A 23237-nucleotide genomic window follows, 5' to 3' on the forward strand; every position below is an offset into this window, starting at 1 on the left:
TAGCAAAAATAATATCCTTTGCAAATAAGACAAAAAGGCAAAACAAAACAAAAAGATAAATAATAATAAAAAATAAAAAATAAAAAGGGCCTTAAAGCCTTGGAATGAGAAGGACGTATTTCTCATTCAGAAGGGCAAAAGGGCAGAAGCCTTATTCGAACAAAACCCAAAAATAAAAAAGGCTTAGAACACAGAAACACAGACGCACAGATACGAACAGAGGCAGCCAGAGATTGCTCGAAAAATTATAGGGTTCTTCACAACTTACTTATTCTTAAACTCAGGTATATAAAATTTTCTATTGTCAATTATCCTACAGTAGTAATAGGTAAGAATTGAAAAGTTAATTCCCTTTTTTCCTCTGTATCAACAGTAAGTTCCATGTTTAGGTGTGAAAATTTAAAATTTATTTAAATACATGGGTTGTTGTAGAATTAATTATTTGACGGGTATAAATCGGACCTGGGCCTGCGTATTGGCTCAAGGAGTTTTGAGGTGAGTTGATATAATCCTTTACTAAAGTGGTTTAACTCACAAAAGAACGCATACAAGGTATTTGATGAATTGCTTAAAAGAGTTAATATGTACTTAATTGGAGCTATTGAGTACCTATTAACTTAGAATTGTTCTAGCTAAAGTTTAGATGATTTATTATGATATATGTGCATAAATTTTCAGATTTTTGTGTTATTCTTATATGCCATTTTCATGTTGAAAATTCATGAAAAAACAAGAATCTTTAGAAATACTTTTAAATATTTATTTCATTCTTATGCCATGCTTTACAATTAAGGATACCTGTATGAGTATGCATAGGATATTTCAGAAAAGATTTAGACTTGAAAAGTCACAAGAAGAAGTTTTAGAAAGAAAAGATTTTTGGGAGTATCCTCTATTCTGAGAAGGGGTCATCGTCCAGGCCGAGGGTCCTGACCAAGGAGTTGACTTCCTAAAACTACTTGTGCCAAAGTAGGGAGCACACGAGCCGAGGGTCTCGTTGCTGAGAATTTACCTAGCGAAGCTAAGGTATAGCACATGAGCGCCGAGAACTATGAAGCGAGTGGCACCTTGTGGATTGGGCCTATTCAATCAGGTTGGGATCCAACCCGTGCCGATCACATGGTGACTGAGACAGAATTAAGTCAGGATAATTGGAACTCCCAAAGTATAAAGTGATGTATTTTTCTATTATGCAATTATTTTAGAATTGTTCTTATATGCTTTATGTTTTACATGCATTTAGAATCTTTGCTTGTAATGTATATGTTATTAAAATTTCGTCCTCTGTCGTTGAGACTCATTGAGTATAATGGATGGTACAGACGTTCTCTTTTGGAAACCTACGTTGGTGTGCGGTACAACGTAGGAACCGGTTTTGCAGGCGAGCAGGCTACGGGTTAGGACTTCCCTCACTTCCAGTGCTATTGGTGAGCTCCGCTTTTGTTCGTGGAGTATTCCTTAGAGTCATCTTTATTTAGCTATTTCTTTGTTCACTTAGAGAACTAGCCAGGAAATCCCATGTCCTGAGCAGTGCGTCAGTTTATCAGTAGAGGCTTCATAGACACAGTCGATGAGTTAAGATTCAGATATTTTTGATAATAACTTAGCAGTATTTCAGTAGTTACTACGAATAAAGTTTTGGAGTTGATTTATTTTAAATATTTAAATTAATCAAAAGTATTTGGTTAAAATATTGCCTTGTTGCATATAGAGTTTGAAGTTATAATAGATTTGATGAGCACAGATGGTTCGCATGCTGGTCATGACTTGTTCAGAAAATGGGTCGTGACACTTAGGTTCGTATATAATCTGCACATGAAAACTTTACAACTGCTCTCAGGCAACAGTTTGAATATTCTTTGATGCACTGCTCCAAACACTTCAAGGACTCTATCTTTTGTGTGCTTGGATTGACATTAAGGTATCCAGGTAGATGAAGTAAACAGACGATGAGGGAAAAGAAGTATAAGCATTTTGTTTTATTTTTTTATCAAGGGGAGCACGAACATTTTATTGAACACAGAATAAAAGTAAAAGGAAAGTCAAAACACAGAAAAAGATAGCTTTTCCACATCCTTTCCTCCACTTCGCTCTTCTTCAGAAGAGAATTAATAATCTTTCATGTTTAATTCCATCAAATATCATCTCTAAGTGGCTGCTGTCATTTCTTTGTTTGATACTACGAGTTCGACAGGATTAGAAATTGCAAGTTGCATCTTATCAAGACATCATACGCTGCCATTTTACCACTAAATTTACATCTTGGCCCAAAACCCTGGGGCCAGTAGTTCACTAGTCTTATACATTCGCACATCTGTCTCTTTTTGTTAAATTTATAGGAGATCCCTTTATGAAATTTACTTCAAAATAACCTATGTTTTGTTTATAATTTTCTTACTATTAAACCGCCTAAAACTGCACCTGTTTAGAGGGTTTTTTTCTTTCGACAAGTGAAATTGATACCCTGAACGTATTTGTATGCATTGCCAAATATAGTCTCAAGATAAATTAGCGGCTGAATAACGTCATCAGACATTATCTATAATACAAACTCAAGAGTAACTTGTGATTGATATTCTGCTGACCCTTAGATGGTACTACTCATCAGCGGAAGCACAAAACTAAACGAAATGCGACTACTAATGGTCAGAAACATAATATAAGATGCAAGGATGCTAAAACTCTAGTTAAGTGGAATTGTGGAAAGTTAGGAAGCAAGCATTGGAAACTAACTCTGTACTTTGTATAGCAAAAAGCATCCTCATGTTCATTATTTACAGATTTTCCTATATGCTACAATCTCGGCGGCAGACTAAAACTATAACGAGATGATCAAATAAAAAATTACAAGAAAAACCACAAGGGCAAGAGCAAAGGAGAAGCCAAAGAACTGGGCAAATTAATTTCCTCTGATGTACATTCCCCTTTTACCATATCCTACATGCCGCACCTGGAAAACTTCCTGGTCAACAGGGGAGTTAATTTTGCTATACACGTTAAAAGGAGTGGAGTTTCTCCTCATCATTCGATCTTTCTGAATTTTCGCTGGTGCTGTGCTTCTTCTGTATCTATCCACTGCAGAAGTGCATAATCATTTGGCATGAAAACAGAAAAATGTCTAATTCACAAATACTGGAACAAGCGTGTTTGCAGAAGGAAGCAAGCAAAAGCAGCCACTACATCAATGAGAAAGGAGGACATTTTCCACAAGATAACAGGAATTTTGGCGTAACAGCTATGTGCCAGCAATTATGATCAACACGATTAGATGGTATAAACTTACTGTGATTTGCGCTCCTGATGTTTGTGCACTGCGACTAGATTCTAACCGAGACCTTTTGGCAGATAATCGTCGTATGAACTCACTTGAATGATTATATATACTGCAAACGTAATATTTCAGCTCAATCAGCCAACAGAAAAAAGAAGAAAAAACGAGAGGTTGCATCTGAGGAATAATTCAACTTAAGTTGCAACAGTAAAAAAAGAATTAGTATTTCAGAGTTGCAATAGTTGAGAGATAGTTATCACGTGACATGCACAAGGAAAGGGGAAGACTTCCTTCAGTTTTTGCTCTATTCTGTTACACCAAGTCTTTCTCGTAGAGCCCATAATATAGAAAGCAACTAGCAGGCTGGATACGTAAAGGGAGGCTATGCATTACATAATATGCTGATTAACGCTTAACTTCATTCCATGCAAGTCTAGCTATATTTCTCTAGGTTAAGTAACATACCCTCCATTTTGTTGCATAAGAATATGTGGAAGCACGCGATGAGAGTTAGCACGAAAAGTAACTACTAGAAGTTGACATTCTCAAAGAGAAGATGTGCAAAATAGAGAACCATACCTTAACCTGTGTCTATTGCAAGCTGCGAAGAAGGCAACAAAACCATAGAGAATACTCCGAAGAGCTCGGAAAACCTGTAAGTCATAACCAGAAGAAAATTATTAGCGCAAGAACTCTTAAGAGAATTTACATATTAGGATTAAATGGAAACAAGCGATAAACCTGAGAGAAAAGGTCATTCCAAAGAGAACGCCATATTGAAACCCCACCGGAGGTCACTGTTGACTCCACTTGAGAAGTAACTCGAACTATGCTACTCACGAACAGCCATGAATCCTGAATCACTTCATATATAGAAGTACACAAAAAGCCCAGAAGGCTAGAAAAACCAAAGACCAGGCGAATTGGAGCGTAGATAATCTCCCACAGAATCCAAAAGATGGGGTAAAATAAAGATGTCACTGCAGTTGAACAGAAATTTGATGAGAGAAGAACTCTAAAGGAGCAACAATCTTAAATTCATAAACCACTTTAAGCAAAACAAATGGGATTATATCCGTAGTTGCACATATACTTACCAATAATCCAAACAAACGATATGATATACCACAGAGGTAGTAATAAAATCTCAATAATTTTTCCCACCAGAGAGTAAGAAGACCCGACTGTAAACCATATTACGGAAAAGAAATCCTCCATAATTTGTGTACACACATTCCACAAAGGAAGGAAGAATTCCACGAACACAACAAGTGGACCAGCCATTGGCTGTGCAAGAATGGAGAAAAATGACCGAATAGTACGCGTTGTCATGAGGAACCACTTAAAGGCCTTCTGAAAATTGTGCAGAAATAGCATGGTTCCCAAGTACTGAATTCTTGATACCATTTCCCATGTTTCTATCCAATCAAAAAGGGGCCCAAACAAACTAGATGCTGTCGCTTTGAGTACGGGTACATTCTTGTATAGATCATAGAATCCAATCAGAACGGTAACTATAGAGATTACGACATATAAAAATCTTGCTAGAGGACACATCCATGGACGGTAAATATGGCAAAATACTGGGTAAGACTGGAGAAATATGACCCACGAAGGAAGCCCAGCTTCCAGTAAAGTAAGCAACCGTAAATCCAAAAGAATAATGTCTCTAAGTTTGAAAGGGAGATCACGATCATTAAACCGAAACAAAAGCAAAACATCCTTGTACTGGGTGGCTTCAACAACTTCAGAAGTACTTTTGTCAGAGGTCTCGCCATGTAGCTGTGATTCAATAGTTTCAGAAAATGGCTCCTCGGAGAGCAAATCAACATTTAATCGTTTACTAAGAGACTTCAAAAGCTTTCTTCTCTTATAAGGTCCATCAGGTGGAGATGGCGTTTGCAGAGAACTTTCGCTATTTTCTGCTGCAGGGTATGTGCTGAAACTTCTAACTGAACCGCAAGGAGATTCATCCTCATCACTTGAATTGCAAGTAGAAGCATCACTGTCAGCCACATCAGTTGTCCATTGAAAATTGTCATGGGCATCATAGAACACATCTCCTGTAAAAATCTCCAGCAAAGTTACAAGTAAGAATTTGCAAGCTTGGAACAGGAGTTCAACAAATACTTAGGTATGGCTTCCAGCCATGATTCAAAAATAGAAACTTGAAGAAATCAACTTATAACAGGAATTTGTAAGCTTGGGACAGTTACTGAACTAACTGAATACATATCAAGAAATCGACGTTAAACAGATTAGATGGGATTTTTAAATACTACCACCTTTTTGTTTAATGAAGGATTGGAATAAACGATGAAAGAATGGGAAAGAGGAAGACACAATTACTTCATGAGAATTTACCATTCTAGTAGGAAGGTCCATGTGAAAGTTTTATTCTTCAAAAAGACAATGGTATTTGCGACTCACAATCACAAGAAAATCAGTTATTTTCCATTTGCTATCTCCAACACATCCACAAAATGAGTGTCACAGAGATGCAGATGCTAAAGTGGAAGTACGGTCATACAAAAAATAAGACAAGATAAACAAAGACCACATTTGCCAGAAGGTTCAAGCAGTACACATTCAGGATAAAATGAGAGAAGGTCGCTTGAGAAGGTTTAGTCATGTTCTGCATCGACCTCCACATGGACCAGTCCATAGGTGTGAAAATGGTGAAAGAAGGTGTTGAAAAGGGCAAATTAGACCTAAAGTCACATGGTGAAGTAATACGTTTAGGTCTTATGCTTTCTAGGAGTCTTTTAGCCTTATTAGAGACTCTTGTGTCTAAAAGATGAGAACATCTAGTACTTTTTATTTTTATTTTGTATAATGTTGGTCTGAGATGAATCATTGACAAGGTGGGTTGCTCTGATGGTAAGCGCCCTCCACTTCCAACCAAGAGGTTGTGAGTTCGAGTCACCCCAAGAGCAAGGTGGGAGTTCTTAGAGGGAAGGATACCGAGGGTCTATTGGAAACAGCCTCTCTACCCCAGGGTAGGGGTAAGGTCTGCGTACACACTACCCTCCCCATACCCCACTAGTGGGATTATACTGGGTTGTTGTTGTTGTTTTGGTCTGAGATGAATTTAAACGGGGAACATGTTCAGTAATGATTCATACAACTGACCCCAACTTGTTTGGAATTGACGAATAATTGTTGTCGTACCTAAGTCTGTGTCTTATTTATATGGATCAATGGTCTATGAGCAATGGTCCATTTCTTCTACAGGCGCACTTCAGGAAAGAAACAAATTAATCTATGCATGTACAAACCACAGTAAAGAAAAATGGGGCAGAGCTGAGGTTATCAGTGGCCCTAGATAGGACCAGGTAGCTTTTAAATCCAATAAGAAAATTAAGATGCATAGCAATCAATAACACATGGATGATACCTATAGTAGATTCCAGAAACACTTTCAGCTTTTAAATCCAATAAGAAAATTAAGATGCATAGCAATCAATAACACATGGATGATACCTATAGTAGATTCCAGAAACACTTTCAGAAGACGGTGCTCCGTGCCAGTCCCAGGAAACCATGAAGACATGCATCTAGCAGCTTGTGTCACACTATCAAATTCCCATCTTTTCATGAATTTTGTCTCTATGGCAAGTGATGTATCTGTCTGCCCAAGAGCTAAAAATAAGCAAGCAGCATTTACTTAAGGTCAAAATAACCAAAGGAAGTGACTTATACCTGAAGCTCATTCAAATAATTTATGCCACGCACATCATTCCATTCAACTTCAAACACAATGAACCCATACAATGTCCTGTGCAATTTGCTATTCAAGATCAAAGAGTTTCTCAGTTTCTTTACAGGTAATAATTCCCTCTTCCGGGACAATGTTGCAGCATCAATAAAGGGAAACCATCTTCTAACATTTTCAGATTCGCTCGTGCTTAATTCAGGAATAGATTTCATATCCAACATATTTCCACCCCCTTTCCTCTGCTTCCGCCCTCTGGTATTCGCAAAGGGAGATAACCTGGACTGCTTCGAAACAAATATTTCCTAGTTAAACATACAAAACCAAGAAAAGAAAAATATGAAAAAGATATTATGCACTACCAACCTTGGTAACCATCAGTTGCCATAAGTGTGCAGGTCTAGAAACAAGATCTCTAAGCCACGGACGGTTGTCCACCAAGATATAACATCTCTTACTCTCAGGGGCAAGGAAAAGGTAAAGATGTGAAAGATAGGACTGCAAGTCCCTGTAAGAAATAAAAGCAGCATATAAATAACAAAACAATAAACCGTTGATTAATGGCCCCTAGCAACTTAAATAAATTTCGGAACATAATATGAATTCTTTAGTACTGTTTAACTGTTAAATCAAAATCTTCTTAGATACTAATTGTACTCCTCGTTAAAATTCCCGATTCCGCCACTGCAATGAGGCAAGAACACACCTTAACTCAAATTTTCAGGCATGAATTAATTTGATCTGCCAAGTCCAGGGGCGGATTTACAATTTAAGTTAGGGGGTCCAATCGAACCCAATAGCTTTGTCACATACCATATATAAGTGTTAAGAAATCTACTAAATATGTATAAAAATTAAATTTCGAACCCAGTAACTCAAGTAATCATATGATCAGTGGGTTCAACTGCATCCCAAACCCATAAAGTTCGAATTTTGGATCCGCCTCTAGCCACGACCCCTCCTTAAAGTCCACAAAAAGCTCATCTTTCATCCATCTTCTCAATAGTTTTACAGAACTGTAACTAAAAACTAAAATGGCAGAATTTAAAGCAAGTTGGACCAGAAATTTATTTACCGAAAATTTTCATACATTTGTACCAAATTCAATACCCTTCAAATGCAACAAAGTTCCAAATTTTTTCAAGATTTGTTGGTATGGTTGCAGGAATTGAACAAAGCCAGGTACAAGAGGCAGAAAATTCCAAAACAAAAATATCACCAAATTGAAATTAACCCAATTAATTTTTAATTTACAGGAAGAAAGAAATACAGAATTATTTGTAAGCAATATTAAATTAAAAAATAAAGAAGGAAGAGGAAGAATTTGATACCCAATTTGCAAACTTGTCAAGGGAAAGACACATCTGCCATAATCAATGTTCCCCATGAGCTCTTCAATTTTGCTCCACCACCAATTACTGCTCCATCAAAATTCAAAAATTACCAACAATTTAAAAAAAAAATCACACATGCGCGTAAAATTGAATTTGGAAAAAGTAAAATTCAAATTTACCAGAATGAAGAAAAACGGGATCAAGGTAATTCCATGGTAAATAAAACCCACAAAACTCAGAACAAAATGAAGAAGTATGGGAAGAGAAATGAGGTAAGTCGAAAATGAATAATTCACCACGCGGCTTCCTCATAACACAAAAAGAAATATAGCAGAAGGAAGAAAGACACGTGTCAATGGCGCAGATTAAAAGCCGGCGAAATGAAGAAAAGGCGATCAATGGACATAAACATCAGACACGACCTTCGAAAAAAATTACAGCAGTATATGTCAAGACTAAATGTAACCAACCCCTCCTTTTATATACATGAAATGAAATGAATAGATATAGAATTAAATTGTTAGAATTGGGAATGCATTAATGAGGAAAGGAAATTGAGTGAATTTAGGGGTCATTGGGAAACTGAGAAGATTGCTTTGCAGAGAATGGGGGGAAATGGTGGCAAGCTCAGGTATTGGACACGTTTTTGAAGATTTCTGAGAATAAGGGAAGACGTGAATTGGTGATTTAATTGGAGGTTTTCTTTTTCAGTTATTAAGTACGTCTTTTGGGGAAATGAAGAATTGGTGGTTGGGGATATAATGGTAAATTTAAGTTTTGGGAAAAAGGGACAAATGTATTAGCCTGTAGGAGCCAGCAAAGCTAGGGGATTGATTCTAGACTCTCTCTACATTCACTCTAGAAACCACTTTCATTATTTGCATAGGACTTGTTCCTCTTGTTATTCTTTTCTTCTCAAATATTATTTTATATAAGTACTTATAAAGTAAAATTGAGGAGTTGAATACTCTTAGGACTTGTTTGGTAGAGATAAGGGATAATTAATCCCGTAATTAAATTTGAGATGAGTTTATTCCATATTTGATTGAGTTATTTCGGAATTGTAGTGTTTTTTATCCCCATGGGAGGATGGATAACCAATCCGAAATAATTAATTATAGGATAACTTGTTTCCCAACCAAACAAATCCTTAATGGTGTAGAATTTTTTGGGAAAAATCATACGGACTTGGTCCAAATCGCACAATATCATATCATATAAAGAGTATTTTAAAGTCATTTTAGCCTAACAACTAGTATCAAAACCCTAGATTCTACGGGGCGAGTATGGAAATGCAAAAGTGGTGGTGTAGGGCTCGGTTTGTTTGTCCTTACGTGGAAATTGACCGGTGGATCAATGGTAATGGCCACGTGGAACTTAGTATGAGAGAAAGATTTAGGTGTGCGAATAAAGTCCAACATTGGTAGCTGAAAAGATTGAAAACTATATACAAGGTGTAATGATCTCTTAATGATATAAAGTCTTTTGGAAAAAAACTGTGCATGCTTGGGCCCAAGCAGATAATATTATAGTGTGAAATTCAAAAATAGACAGATTTACAAGTGGCAATTGAAAAATAGCCACAGTTTCAAAAGTAATCAAAATTTAGCCACTTTTCATGTAAAGATAAATCTGAACGAAAACAATGTTGAAAATCCTGAAAATATTCCAGCATAATATACTGGAGTTCAAATTTTTTACATATGAACTTTCAGCATAATATACAGGAGTTCCAGCATAATATACTGGTCCAGCATAATATGTTGAAGTTCATACTCAGGTGCATCAATCTCCAGTATATTAATAGCGAAAAATTTCAATGACTTTGCAAACGATGACTATTTTTTAATTACAATGTCCTAAAACTGGCTAGCCCGTGCTATTTTCTTATACCATGTGAAGAGTGTTTTTGGACTGGTTTAGCCCAACGAATATACTATCCAACCTTTGCATTAAACTCTACAGTCTACATAAGTTATGCATTGTTTTATGGATATCAAATGTTATATTGTACTAATTTTGGAATATGAATGTATAAGAATTTATGTATTATTTTTTAATCCTTGCATTAGTAATACTTAATAAGAGCATTTAAGGAAAAAGGTGCCCTTAAATCACAAAATTCCTATTAACCGCATAAACAATCCCCATTACAAAAATTAAATTGAAAACCAAACAGCCCCTCGAGTAATATAGATATAATTTTGGTCAATGAGAAATTGTGTAAAAGTTAAAAATTCAACCAAATACGGGATTCAATAAATCCCATATTTTATCACAAAATTATTACTATATATTTCTTATCTAATGAAGCAAACAGACCCTTATACTGTGCTGTTTTTTCTTTTAACTAGCAGAGAATTTTTAACTAACGTTATTGATTTAAGTGTTAGTGTGAACTCTTATTACTATTAAAGGGTGTGGTGGGGTTATAACTACCTTTTCATTCTTATTTAGAGATTTCGGGCATCAATCCTAGGAATGTGATCTTTTTTGATAGAGAGGGTTTTACCTTCAAAGAGAAACTTTCTGACGCGATATCGAACGATGAGATCTCAAAGCGAATACCAAACATCGGATAGAAAAAGAGTGGACTTTGATTCCTTAAGACTCATTACATACGTTTTCTCTATTGGTCCTTTCCTGCGAGCAACATAGTCAAATAGCAAGGTTAGGAATATTATTACATGGAATATGATGAGATTTCAAATTCAAACCTATAATGTTCGAATCAAGAATCCGCCTCTGGTCATATATTAAAAATGTAAAGTTTTAATGGTTTGCAAAATGATGCGCATTACGAAAAGAGTGCCAGTTTTTAAATATGGTGTATTGACATTAAGGAAGACAGTTGGAGTGAGTATGGAACCAATTTTCCAGAAATAGATAAGGTTGAGATCGATTTAGGAAAGACGTGAGCATAAAGGAAAGCACAGTATCGATGTGTTTCCTGTGCATGGGGTGGGGGTGGGGTGTGCTATCCATATTTTATAGTATTTCCATATATCAACCCCCTCCCCCTCCCCCCAAAAAAAAAAAATTGTTAAGCTTCTGTTACGTTTTTCCCAATTCCACCAAGCAATAAAAATGTCCCCTTTGGATAGCATAATTCCATCTTAGCAGTCAAATTATCAATATATATATTGCTTATACTTAGATATGTACGATTTTACGTCTAAGCATAACTTCAAATGCTTTTCTTTTCCTTCTTCTAATTAAAATCATGATACAAAGCAGCAAACAATTTGTGGAAAGAAAGTTCTTCTAAGTTTTTTGTTTTTAAATTTCGCCATATAAGTACATATTACTTGGAAAAATCTGTCAGAACTAAATAATCCCAATTTCAAAAGTTCTACTTGTCCTTTTCTTTCTCACTTTGGTTAACAAATATGCACATAATAAGAAGAAGAAAAAAAAAGCGAAAATGTGATATAAAAGGCGTCTAAGGCTCTACAAATTTGTAGAAGTTGAAATTCTCAACCATCTAGTATCTCTCTTTATTTTGTTAATCGAAAAAATAAACTTTAATTTACAGAGCACGAAACAACAAAAAAAAAAACCAGTAAAATCCCACAAATAGGATATGTAAAAGGTAGTTGTATGCGGAACTTAAATTCACATTGTAAAAGTAAAGAGGTTATTTACTAGCAAGAAAGAGATTAAATAATATGGTTAAAATAGAAAACCATTAAATGTATGTGCATTAAATCATTCTTAGATGAGTAATGTTGCACACGGCGCGAGAAAACTTTTTATAGGTAAAGAGTAGAGTAGTTGATTCAAGTAATAATGGATACCGTTGGAGAAAATCCCAATATAGTTAAACATCGACTTTAATAATATGAGCAAAGCCATGTAAAAATTGTTAAGGAGTACTCGCGAATCTCCTAAAAGAATACTCATTATTACTATCTCAGTTCACTTTTAATTGTTCACTATACTAAAAATATATTTTTACTTTTACTTGTCCATCTTAGCAAATCAAGAGAAAGACAATTTTTTTTTCATGTTTTACCCTTATCATTAACTACTAATTCTTCAACTTATTTCCCAAGATTTTTTAAAATGCTATCATTATTATGGGTAAAATTGTCAAGTGCCTGCTTCATTTTTTTTTTTCTTAAAGAGAGTATAAAGTGAAAAATGGACAACTAAAAGTGAACGGAGGAAGTAGAGGGTGTTTGGTTAAGTTTATAAGTTTGTCAAACTAGCTTATAAGCACATTTTGGATTATCTACGCGTTTGGTAAATATCTAAAGTCTTATAAGCCAAGTGCTTATAAGCTAAAATCAGTCATAAGTTGGTCACCCCCAGCTTATGGTTTTTTAGCTTATAAGCAGTTTTAGTTTGACCAAAATTTTTTCTAGTTTATCCTTAATAATATTTTTTAATTCAGAAAATATTTTTTCCAAAATAAATTTTCTAACTTTCTCTTCATTCCATATTCGTTGTTCATCATTTTCTTTACAAAGAAATTTTTTAATTTATAATTTTTTGTAAAGTTTTTAAGAATATTTTTGTCATTTTAACAAAATAACAGCTTATCAGCACTTTTCTACCAAACACATCAATTACTTATTATTAGTTACAGCACATTTATCCAAACACATAAATGCTTATTTAAAAAATCAGATTCAGCACTTCAAAGTTATCAACTATCTATAATCAGCTTATCCAAACGGGCTCGTAGTAGTATAATAGTATTACTGCTGCTTTATTTTGAGCATTAACGTGTCAGTGTATAGAATTGAATGTTGAGTTAAGATTTGTGTATATAGTATGTGAATGCCATGATTATTGATTGTTAGCGTGCGATCAAGAATCAAAACTATGAAATATTTATTGGAGTATTACATTGTGGAACTTAGTAGATCAGTTTTAGGAAGAACAAATTAATTAGTGACAATAAATCGAACATATTAAAATTTTTACAATATCGTATGGTTGGTTGTTCAAGTCCTAATTAATATACTACATCTGGCCCTTATCTGTTATTTAAGATTTTTGCACGTCCATTAAAAAATTATTTAAAACATTAATGAAATATAATTAAATTATCATCATCTCTTCCTTAAATGAGTAATTAATAACTATATGCCTTCTTGGATTAGTAAGGCTGGAACTGAAAAAACACTTCTTAGTAGTCTAAAGTGAGTTTTGACCAAAATTCTGTGTGTGTGTATATATATATATATATATATATATATATATATATATATATATATATATATATATATATATATATATATGCTTTCGAGATATTGCATACAAAGATGAAATTAATAGTTAGTCTGCTTGCGTGACCGAGAGTTTCAGAGGCGGATCCAAGATTTAAAGTTTATGGGTTCAACTTTTAATTTTTTAGCATTGAACCTATTATAATCTTAAATTTATGAGTTTATCTCTACTCTGCGTCGAAAGTTATGGGTTCAACTGAACCTGTACCTATAACGGTACATCCGCCCCGAAGAGTCTTATCGAAAAGGATCCTATTCTAATGGAGAAGGAGAAGTAGGAGCTAGCTTGACAAAAAAAGAATAAGAAGAGATCAGTGTGACTTTTATTTTGAGATCAACATATCATGTAACACCGCGTTTTCATGTAATAGTTAATGAGTACTTAATATATAGTCATTGACCATGGTTAGGATTTAGCGTTTAGGAAAGACATGAGACCATTAAAGTCAGAATAACTTGAAATCTTCAAACATTCTTTGGTGTGGCTGTAGTTAATTATGGAGGTAATTAGAAGGAAACTTCCAATAAATATCGGATGCAATAATTGTGTGCACATGAAATGGGGTAGGTACAAATTCATGGTATGAGTGTGAATATAATATTGTCACTTTGGCATAAAGTTTGATACTGCTAATTATGCCTTTTTATTTGCATTGAATATGTCTCTACGTTTTCTGAAAATTTTAGAACCAACAGTTGCCTACTTCTTTGAATATTTTTCAGGAAATATATTTCAGCAAATAAGTCATTTCCAGAAAACATTTTTAGCAGGCCATATTGGCTTTATATATATATATATATATATATATATATATATATATATATATATATATATATATATATATATATGTTCTCGCCAAATCCGTAGAACCTGCATCATCCCCTCCCCCTCACATTCATTTATTTTTTAAGAAGAGAAAATTTTTTCTACATCCGACTGTCGATGTTTACGTCAAATCACATAAAATATTAGTGGTTAACGAATATATTGAGATAAAAAATATAAATTCTAAAAATACATGTAAAAGACATATATAAACACCAAGTATGGGTGAATTTTCTTCTTTTTAAATCGTGTATTTAAAAATTCTTATGAAAATTTTGTTTTCCATTCTTTGGGTGATAAGAATTTTGAGAGGAACTTTGTCGGTCAATATTAAAAAGATTGGTAGATCTAGCAATACATCAATGATCACAACTACAAACTTGTCTAAAATTCAGAATTGTCTACTGCTTAAGCAGTGAAGAAAAAAATTCCATTTCTTCCAACAACATCGTTTAGATTAGTAAACTTGAAACGAGGAATGAATTTACCTATGGTCAATAGATATTTGTAAGATATTTTATACCTTGACCTCATACTTCTTATTAAAAAAATTCTATTATATAGAAGGATCGAGGAATGAAAAAAATAAAAGAATTAGAAATTAAACTCACGCCTATTTACGCTTATTGCATAAAAAACTTATGCCGATACTATTAAATTATTAGATTTAATACTTGAAAAAAAATCTTAAAGTAACGATAAAATTATTTTCGTATGACCTATGTATTACCGGTTTGAACTATAAAATCAATTAAAAATAGACTGTCTACCTCATTGCTGGGATCAAAATTCAACTTTTGTTTTGCACATGTAGTAACTAGTAGTGGACAACTTACATGACAATAACAACTTTATAATATTTTAACAAAGAAAAGTGAAAAAGACAACGCGTGAGAACCTCAAAAGAAACTACTACTCCTAAAAGTGAAAAAGCAGTGAGATTTCCAATTTCCACCAAGTTCAGAAAATTTTGGACCCAATTATTACTAAAAGTAATTTTATTGGATAAGAGCCGCCGCTACGCGTATGTCGTTTTTCACATTCAACCGAATTTCGGTATTTACATACAAACTCCTAAAAAAAATGTATTTATTAAATTATCATTAATTAATTATTATCTTGACACATTAGGATATGTATATAAGGATAAATTTTAAAAAATTAAAATTAATTTTTTTTTGATTATGTAAAATGACATTTATTTTGGAACAAAATAAAAAGGCCAAAAAATTACTTATTATGGACCGGAGTAAGTACTAATCAACTCAACATTATATCTTTATTTCTATCCATAATCATAAAAAACTAGTACTCCCTCCGTTCCACTTTAATTGATTTTTTGGATGTTTTCACACGTATTAAAAAATACATCTTTTAGCATTAATTAATAGTGATATTGACCATATTAACCTTAATGAGTTTCATTGAAAATATAACAAATATTCTTAGGGTCTTTATTCCAATGACAACTTTAAAAAAAAGACGTTAATTCCTTCTTGATATTTGAAAAAATTAAAAATTATGAACCACAAAAAAAAACTAAAAAATTAATTAAAATGGATCGGAGGGAGTATAATCTATATCTATCTATATTATATTAAAATCCCGAAGGTCCTTAGCGAAATGTCGTTCGTCTTGTTTACCCCTTAAAAATAGAGTTCACACTGGACAAAATAGTCATTTAATTATCTTCCTATATATAGTATAAATCATTAAATTTATTTTTCTAACATTTAGAAATATTTATTTAATTACTTTCCTATTTAGAACCTTGATTTAGAAAAGCGAAAAATGTATTCCTAAAATTCCTACCATAAATAAATGAGAAAAGTATGTTTTAGAGAAGGAACTAAAATGTCTTCAGTTCCTAAATTCTTAAGTTAATGAAAAGAAAATATATATTTCAAGAAGGAATCAAATAATTTTAAATTCTAATTTTTTCTATATATAAATAGAAAAGGACAATACATTAAAAGGAAACTCTTTACTTTTGCTATGGTCATTTTTCGACAACTTTGTCGAACAATCCCTTTTTTTCTTTTTTAACTTTTCTATCTATATCTATATCTATTCTATATTATATTTATTATTATATCTATACTATATTAAAAGCATGAGGGTCCTTAGCGAAATGTCGTTCGCCTTTTTTACCCTTTAAAATTAGAGTTCTTACCAGACAAAATAGTCATTTAATAATTTTTTCCTAATCTTTAGGATATTAAAAACAACTAAAATTGTGGTTACTAAATTTTTCCTTATTTGAACTAGGTAAAAAGTCCTAAATTTAGCACTTTAAAATCAAATAAGATTTTACTTTATAAGAATTCCTTTTTTTATTTAAAGTATGTTATAAAAAACTATATTTACGGCTAAGCCTCCTATTAGGGCTTTGGAGTTAATTACGATATTAGTCAACAGAAACTTTGTCGATTTTATAGTTTTATTTTACTAAGCGTTCTTAGACAGGAACTATGACAAATTTGTGTTTATTAACTTGAATTTTAGTTATGCTTAATGATTTATTATATCTTTAAAAGCCATTTTTCTTATCTTTTACTTTGTGGTGCATTCATAATTCATGGTTGATTGTTGCTTCAATTTGAAAAAAAAAAGGACTTGTTTTGGATTTTTTTTTTTCTTTTTACTTTGCCATATCAACAGTTTGATATGTTTGTTTGCTTATTAGTGTTTTTCATCTCTTTTTCTGTTCTTAATTTGGTATTGTCTAATTCTTGTGCTTTCTTTCTTCCAATTTTAGGTTGCAGTAGCTTTTGGACCTAAAACAACAAAGCATATTGAAGTAACACAACAATGAGTAAAATTTTGTTTATGTAAATTATTTACTTATTTGAATTGTGTGAAATAGCTATAACTCTTTATTCTAATTCCTACGCAAACAAGAAAACTTTAAATATTTAATTCAATCTACTATTTATCATGATTTAGTGATTTGAATTGATGTTCTTATGAAAAGATTTTTAAAACAAGCATTATTAAGTAAACACATTATTTATTTTAGCTGGTTAAAATTTATTTACGTAAGTCGGATAAGAGATGACAGTTGCACTGCCAAATCTTCATAAGCTAGTTCACGAAATAAAAAGAGAAAAATAAGAGTAAAGCTTAAGCGAGCACTGAAAGTCCTGAATTATTTTTCACGTGCTAAAGAGCACTTGAAGAAGACCCAGTTTGGTGTCCCCCGTATTCATTCTTTCTCCTCTTTTATTTCAACATACTTTTTTTTCATAAGCATACGTTCAAGTTATTATCCAGTATGTGTGTGTGAGAGAGAGAGACAGCGCGCACGCGCGCATATGAAGAAAGAAATCATAAAGGTAGTAAATATATATATATATATATATATATATATATATATATATATATATATATATATATATATATATATTATTTCTTCGTGGCTTTAACCATTACTGGATATGTTATATAATCTTTTCAAGAATTTTTCTGTATACTCTTTAACTAATTGTTGCCACACTAATTCTACCTTAAACAAATAATTTAATGTCATCGAACTAAATCAATAGTAATAATTTAAATTGAAATACCAGCTAGCCACGCCGAAAAATATAGAAATCGATGAAAAGATTATAAAATTATTTATAAAAATGCCATAAAAATTATAAAAATATTTATTTTTAAAGACTTAAAATTGTCCCTCTAAATTGTCGAGCTCAAAAAAGTTGAATTTGAATAACTACCTATTCAAAACATATATTTGCAAGTAAAAATATTTTTTTTATTTGTAAAAACAAAAAAAACAAGCAATAACTATCATAACAAGAAGAATTGCATGAAGCTATTCTTAAATGTCTTCTTGATACCAAAAAAAAATTCAAAATTTTGTCTTTGAATTCCAACATGAATTTAATTTTGGTTACATATGTATGATAAACATGACATTACGATTAAAGAAAAATTATATTGAACGCCATAAATATAAAATGAAGATTACAGCTGAAAATCAACATTCATCATTTTTATGAATTGATATTTTTTATTTTCTTATTTTATAACTCAAGCACATTATTATTTATGTGTTTCTTTAAAATTATATACTTATTAGTATAGGATACACGCGCAACGCGCGTACCCTAAGATTAGTTATATTAAAAGCACGAAGATCCTTAGCGAAATATCGTTCGTCTTTTTTACTCCTTTAAAACAGAGTTCGCACTGGACAAAATAGTCATTTAATTATATTCCTATATATAGTATTAATCATTCAATTTACTTTTCTAATATTTAGAAATACTCATTTAATTACTTTCCTATTTAGGACCTTGATTTAGAAAAGTGAAAAAAACACATTCCTAAAATTTCTACCATAAATAAATGAGAAAAGTACATTTTAGAGAAGGAACTAAAATTTCTTCAGTTCCTAAAATCTTAAGTTAATTAAAAGAAAATATATATTTCAAGAAGAAATCAAATTATTTTAAATTCTAATTTTTCCTACACATAAATAGAGAAAGACAATACATTAAAAGGAAACTCTTAACTATTTTTGTTATGGGTAATTTTTCGGCAACTTTGTCAAACAAAAACGTAGAATCCCTTTTTCCTTTTTTTTTTAAACTTTTCTATCTATATCTATACCTATCTATCTATATTATATTAAAAGCATGAAAGTCCTTAGCGAAAAATCGTTCGGCTTTTTTACTCCTTTAAAATAGAGTTCATACTGGACAAAATAGTCATTTAATTATCTTCCTATATATAGTATTAATCATTCAATTTTGCTTTCCTAATATTTAGAAATACTCATTTAGTTACTTTCCTATTTAGGACCTTGATTTAGAAAAGTGAAAAACACATTCCTAAAATTCCTACCATAAATAAATGAGAAAAGTACGTTTTAGAGAAGGAACTAAAATGTCTTCAATTCCTAAAATTTTAAGTTAATTAAAAGAAAAAATATATTTCAAGAAAAAATCAAATTATTTTAAATTTTAATTTTTCCTGTACATAAATAAAAAAAACAATACGTTAAAAGAAAACTCTTAACTACTTTTGTTATGGATAATTTTTTGGCAACTTTGTCAAACAAAAATGTAGAATCCTTTTTTCCTTTTCCTTTTTCTTTTTTTAAACTTTTCGATTTACATGTTAAATTATGTAATCCATAAATATAATTATTTAGGAAGGGATTATGGAATGAGTTCTTTTAGAGTGTTCCTACTTTCTCATGTGGTGCATAAGTTAGAGTTAAATGAAAATCTTTGAGATGAGAAGAAACATAAGACTCAAAAAAAAAGAATTAAATTGGGAGTGTCTAGTTGACGGACTACGAAGATTGCTGAAATACATATCGGTTTACCTAGATTATAGGAGTGTATGGGGTACATGCAAAATAAATTTATTCTTTTTGTATATATTTTTATTGGTTAACATGATAGACACGTGCAACGCACGTACACTAAAAACTAGTTTAGCATAAAAGCGAATATGGATAAAAAAAAATTCACATGTAAGTTACGAGGTTATTTTGCCGAGTTACTTCGATATGGTTCTCTCAAGCGCCCCAGTATACTTTATTTGTTCATTTGTGTCAGTTTGAGGTACGATCAGTTTATCGGGAGGTTCGCTCTCCTAATTTAATTTTTTTCCTGAAAATTTCAACTTTATTAACTATGACATGAGTCGCGACTATAAACATATTTATGTTATCGCTTGTTACGGAGAAATTGCAAATCACATCCCGACCCTACAAGTAATATTATTTTGGTCCTCAATAATATCGGTTATGTGATACAGTTAAGGGGCCCGCATTAAAGATTTGGACGTATTAGAGAGGAGGAAAATCATGTGGGTAGGGCCCAATATCTAAATCTAAATCAAAGAATAAGAGGCTATAAATAATAAAAAAAGGAGGATAAGACAATTTAGAGGGTACCAAATCATTGATAAGGAGGAGTATATATTAAGTACTATTTAAAGAACATGCCCGCATGTTATGGCATATAGTACTTCCTATACCTAAACCCAATCAATTTATGTCAGAGTTTGTAACTAAAATATAGAAATAATTTGTTATTTAAAAAAAACATGATTCCATAATGCATGAGCTTTTTCTTGATCCACAAACTACCAACTTCCCATCTTTTTTGTTTTCCTGTCCCACGATATCTTTGTATGCTCTTTCTATTTGTAAGGACTTGTTGATTAAAATGATTTGTTAGTAATTTTGATTATAATTTTGAATTTATATTAAAAATATTTACTAAATATATATAACTTCAGAACTCAGTAAACTGATTTTATCTAACATCCATAATCGTTAAGCTCACAAATTTGACAATTCACTAATTAAGGGATAACACCCTACCTCATGTAGATATTTAATTTATTGGGGTGTACTGATGAAAAAAAAGGTAACTTGGTGCACGAATTATTCCGTATTCATGCAAATTACGAGAAATGATTGCATCCAAGAGAGTGCGATGTAGACAATCTACCGTAATGCACGCATCATGTCACGACTCAAATTCGTGACTTATAGATCATACTTAAACAAACATTATCGTTGTTTCAAGACTCCTCTTTCGGGATGTACTAGTATTAATTAGAATTATATTCCTAAATATTCTTTTAGACTTACGTTCCCTATTCTATTTCCAGTGCCATTCTCTCATGATATGGATCATTAGTCAAAAATGCGTTTTAAGATTTGGATTTCAAGAACCTCTTATACTTTCGTATAATTACATTTACTATATTCATGTGAAAAAAACAATTTTTCAAAAAGTAGAGGACATCTAACAAATACATAAGAGTGGCCAGGAGCATTTGAAAAATTTCCATAATTTGCTAAATGCGACTAACCATTAAAAACATTATATTGGCAAAGCTATAATTTTATGGTTGTTAGACATGAGTCGTGAATTGTGATTGGGCGTCTTTTTTTCTCTCTTTTCGCAATCATAAGCCCATAAATTATAGCACCTATATTCTTATGATTAATTTAGGGTTCTCATCAGCAATAACTATATTTTACTAAATAATAAATTACCTAATTTACTCAAGATCAAGGAAATCAAAATAATAAGATATTAAAGTCTTTTTCTTTTTATATATGTCGGCTTCCTCTTTTGCGGAAAAGAAAATCTATAAAATAGTGACACAGACAATTAGTGGGATTAGGGGTGGCAAACGATTAATGTAAAATAGATAAAATATCTTATCCGGTCCATCTTTAATATGGATAGAAAATGGGTTAACTAGCGAAAAATATAGCGGATAATATGAATATCCATATTATCCATGATCTCTCGAATGTGATCAATTTTTGAAGAATTCATATTCTTTCAAACTTGAGGAACCCCCAATTTGAATATTTGCGAATATAAAAGTTAAACCTATTGACTATTCATTTCTTAGTGGATAATATTGATCTTATCCATATTTGACCCATTTTTAAAAAAACTTCATTGACTAATCCATTTTTTAGTGAATAATATGAATAGATAATTATTTTTTTTATCCATTACCCGTAAGTAGGATACTAATTGAAGGAGCTTGGTATATCAAGTTATACTTCTTTGAATACATGACATTTGCTGCTTATTAGGCCCTTGTATTAGTTTCCATATCAAGGTCAAATTCCATATTAAGGAATTCTGAAAAATGGCTTTTAATAATATAATCAAGTGCTTACTAGGATAACGACTTCTGCAGATCATATATCATTATCAGTCATATTCAAATCATAACTAACAGTCTAGTTTTCTTATTGTAGACCACAGTCTTCAGAGAATATTAGAAACTAGTTGGGCCAAAATTGGGAGTGACTACCCTCCCACGGAAACTTCTTAAATTTGGGTGAATTTGGACTTTGCCACTATTTAAATTCTGACCTGATTAAAATAAGTTTAGCAAATAATAGGAATATTGGTATTTGGTCTTGAGTGAAAATTATTTTCTGAAAAATTATATATTAAATATTAATAGGAGTATTAGTAAACTAGATAGTGTTTGGTAAATATTTCAAGTATTAAAGATTGATAATAATATCATAGCGTAAGTTGGAGCAAGTGATATAAAATTAATTATTATTTTTAGTTTCCCACCCGGTGTTCGGTACCTGCATTGGAACCCGATTATATCCGATTTCACGCCGCGTAGAGTCCCATTCGGGGGAAAGCGCTCCCTACCAAGTATTTTCCATACCCAAGGTTCAAACCCGAGACCTCTAATTAAGGGAAGAGCAACTCCATCCGCTGCACCACATCATTTGGCGGTGATATAAAATTAAATATTAATATAGTCGTAGAAGAAACAAAAGCTAATCGAATGTAGAGTTTATAGGTTCATTTGAACTAAGTTTATTATATATAGAACATAGATATGTATATGAAAAGATCATAACTTTTTTGACAAATATGAAATTCTAAATCCATTGTTACAAAGTGCAATGAGTTTAGTGGTGAGAACATAAAAAAGGAATCAATTAAATTGAAATTAAATCCTGAATTAGCATGAGAAAAAATAACTTATGTCCATGAGAGAGGGAATTGATTTTTTCTTCATTTGAGGGAAAATGTTCTATTTGAAAATATTTTATAACGACTAAACACAAAAAGAAATGACTCTCTCATAAACTTCTTTTATCTTTTTAGAGTTCATATTAACCATCTTCTTAGAAACATAAAAGGAAGACTTTCTCTCGTGTTTAAGAAATTTAAACTAGTACAATTACTTTGTAAGTTGTGTTATATTAGCTTCGACAAAGCATATTAGTGAATTCTTATTAAATTATTAAAGCTACATTTTGTGCATGAAAATTAATTAAAGAAAATTTTCTGCAAATACTAGTAAAACGAAGTCATGTTTTAGG

At 31.9% G+C, this 23237-nt stretch overlaps 1 protein-coding gene across 1 annotated transcript; it reads right to left on the minus strand.

The window, feature by feature from the left end:
* Positions 1 to 2721: 2721 nt before the first annotated feature.
* LOC107823708 (uncharacterized) lies at positions 2722 to 9009 on the minus strand. Its single transcript, XM_016650399.2, has 10 exons — positions 8500 to 9009; positions 8318 to 8404; positions 7353 to 7494; positions 6974 to 7270; positions 6755 to 6902; positions 4369 to 5334; positions 4013 to 4251; positions 3851 to 3924; positions 3284 to 3383; positions 2722 to 3075 (listed from the first exon to the last, which is right to left on the minus strand). The coding sequence occupies exons 2-10, from the start codon at positions 8371 to 8373 to the stop codon at positions 3022 to 3024; spliced, it is 2076 nt and encodes a 691-aa protein (XP_016505885.1). The 5' UTR covers positions 8374 to 8404; positions 8500 to 9009; the 3' UTR covers positions 2722 to 3021.
* Positions 9010 to 23237: the final 14228 nt, after the last annotated feature.

Source organism: Nicotiana tabacum, chromosome 2 (assembly GCF_000715075.1).
Source record: "Nicotiana tabacum cultivar K326 chromosome 2, ASM71507v2, whole genome shotgun sequence".
NCBI classification, from domain to species: domain Eukaryota; kingdom Viridiplantae; phylum Streptophyta; class Magnoliopsida; order Solanales; family Solanaceae; genus Nicotiana; species Nicotiana tabacum.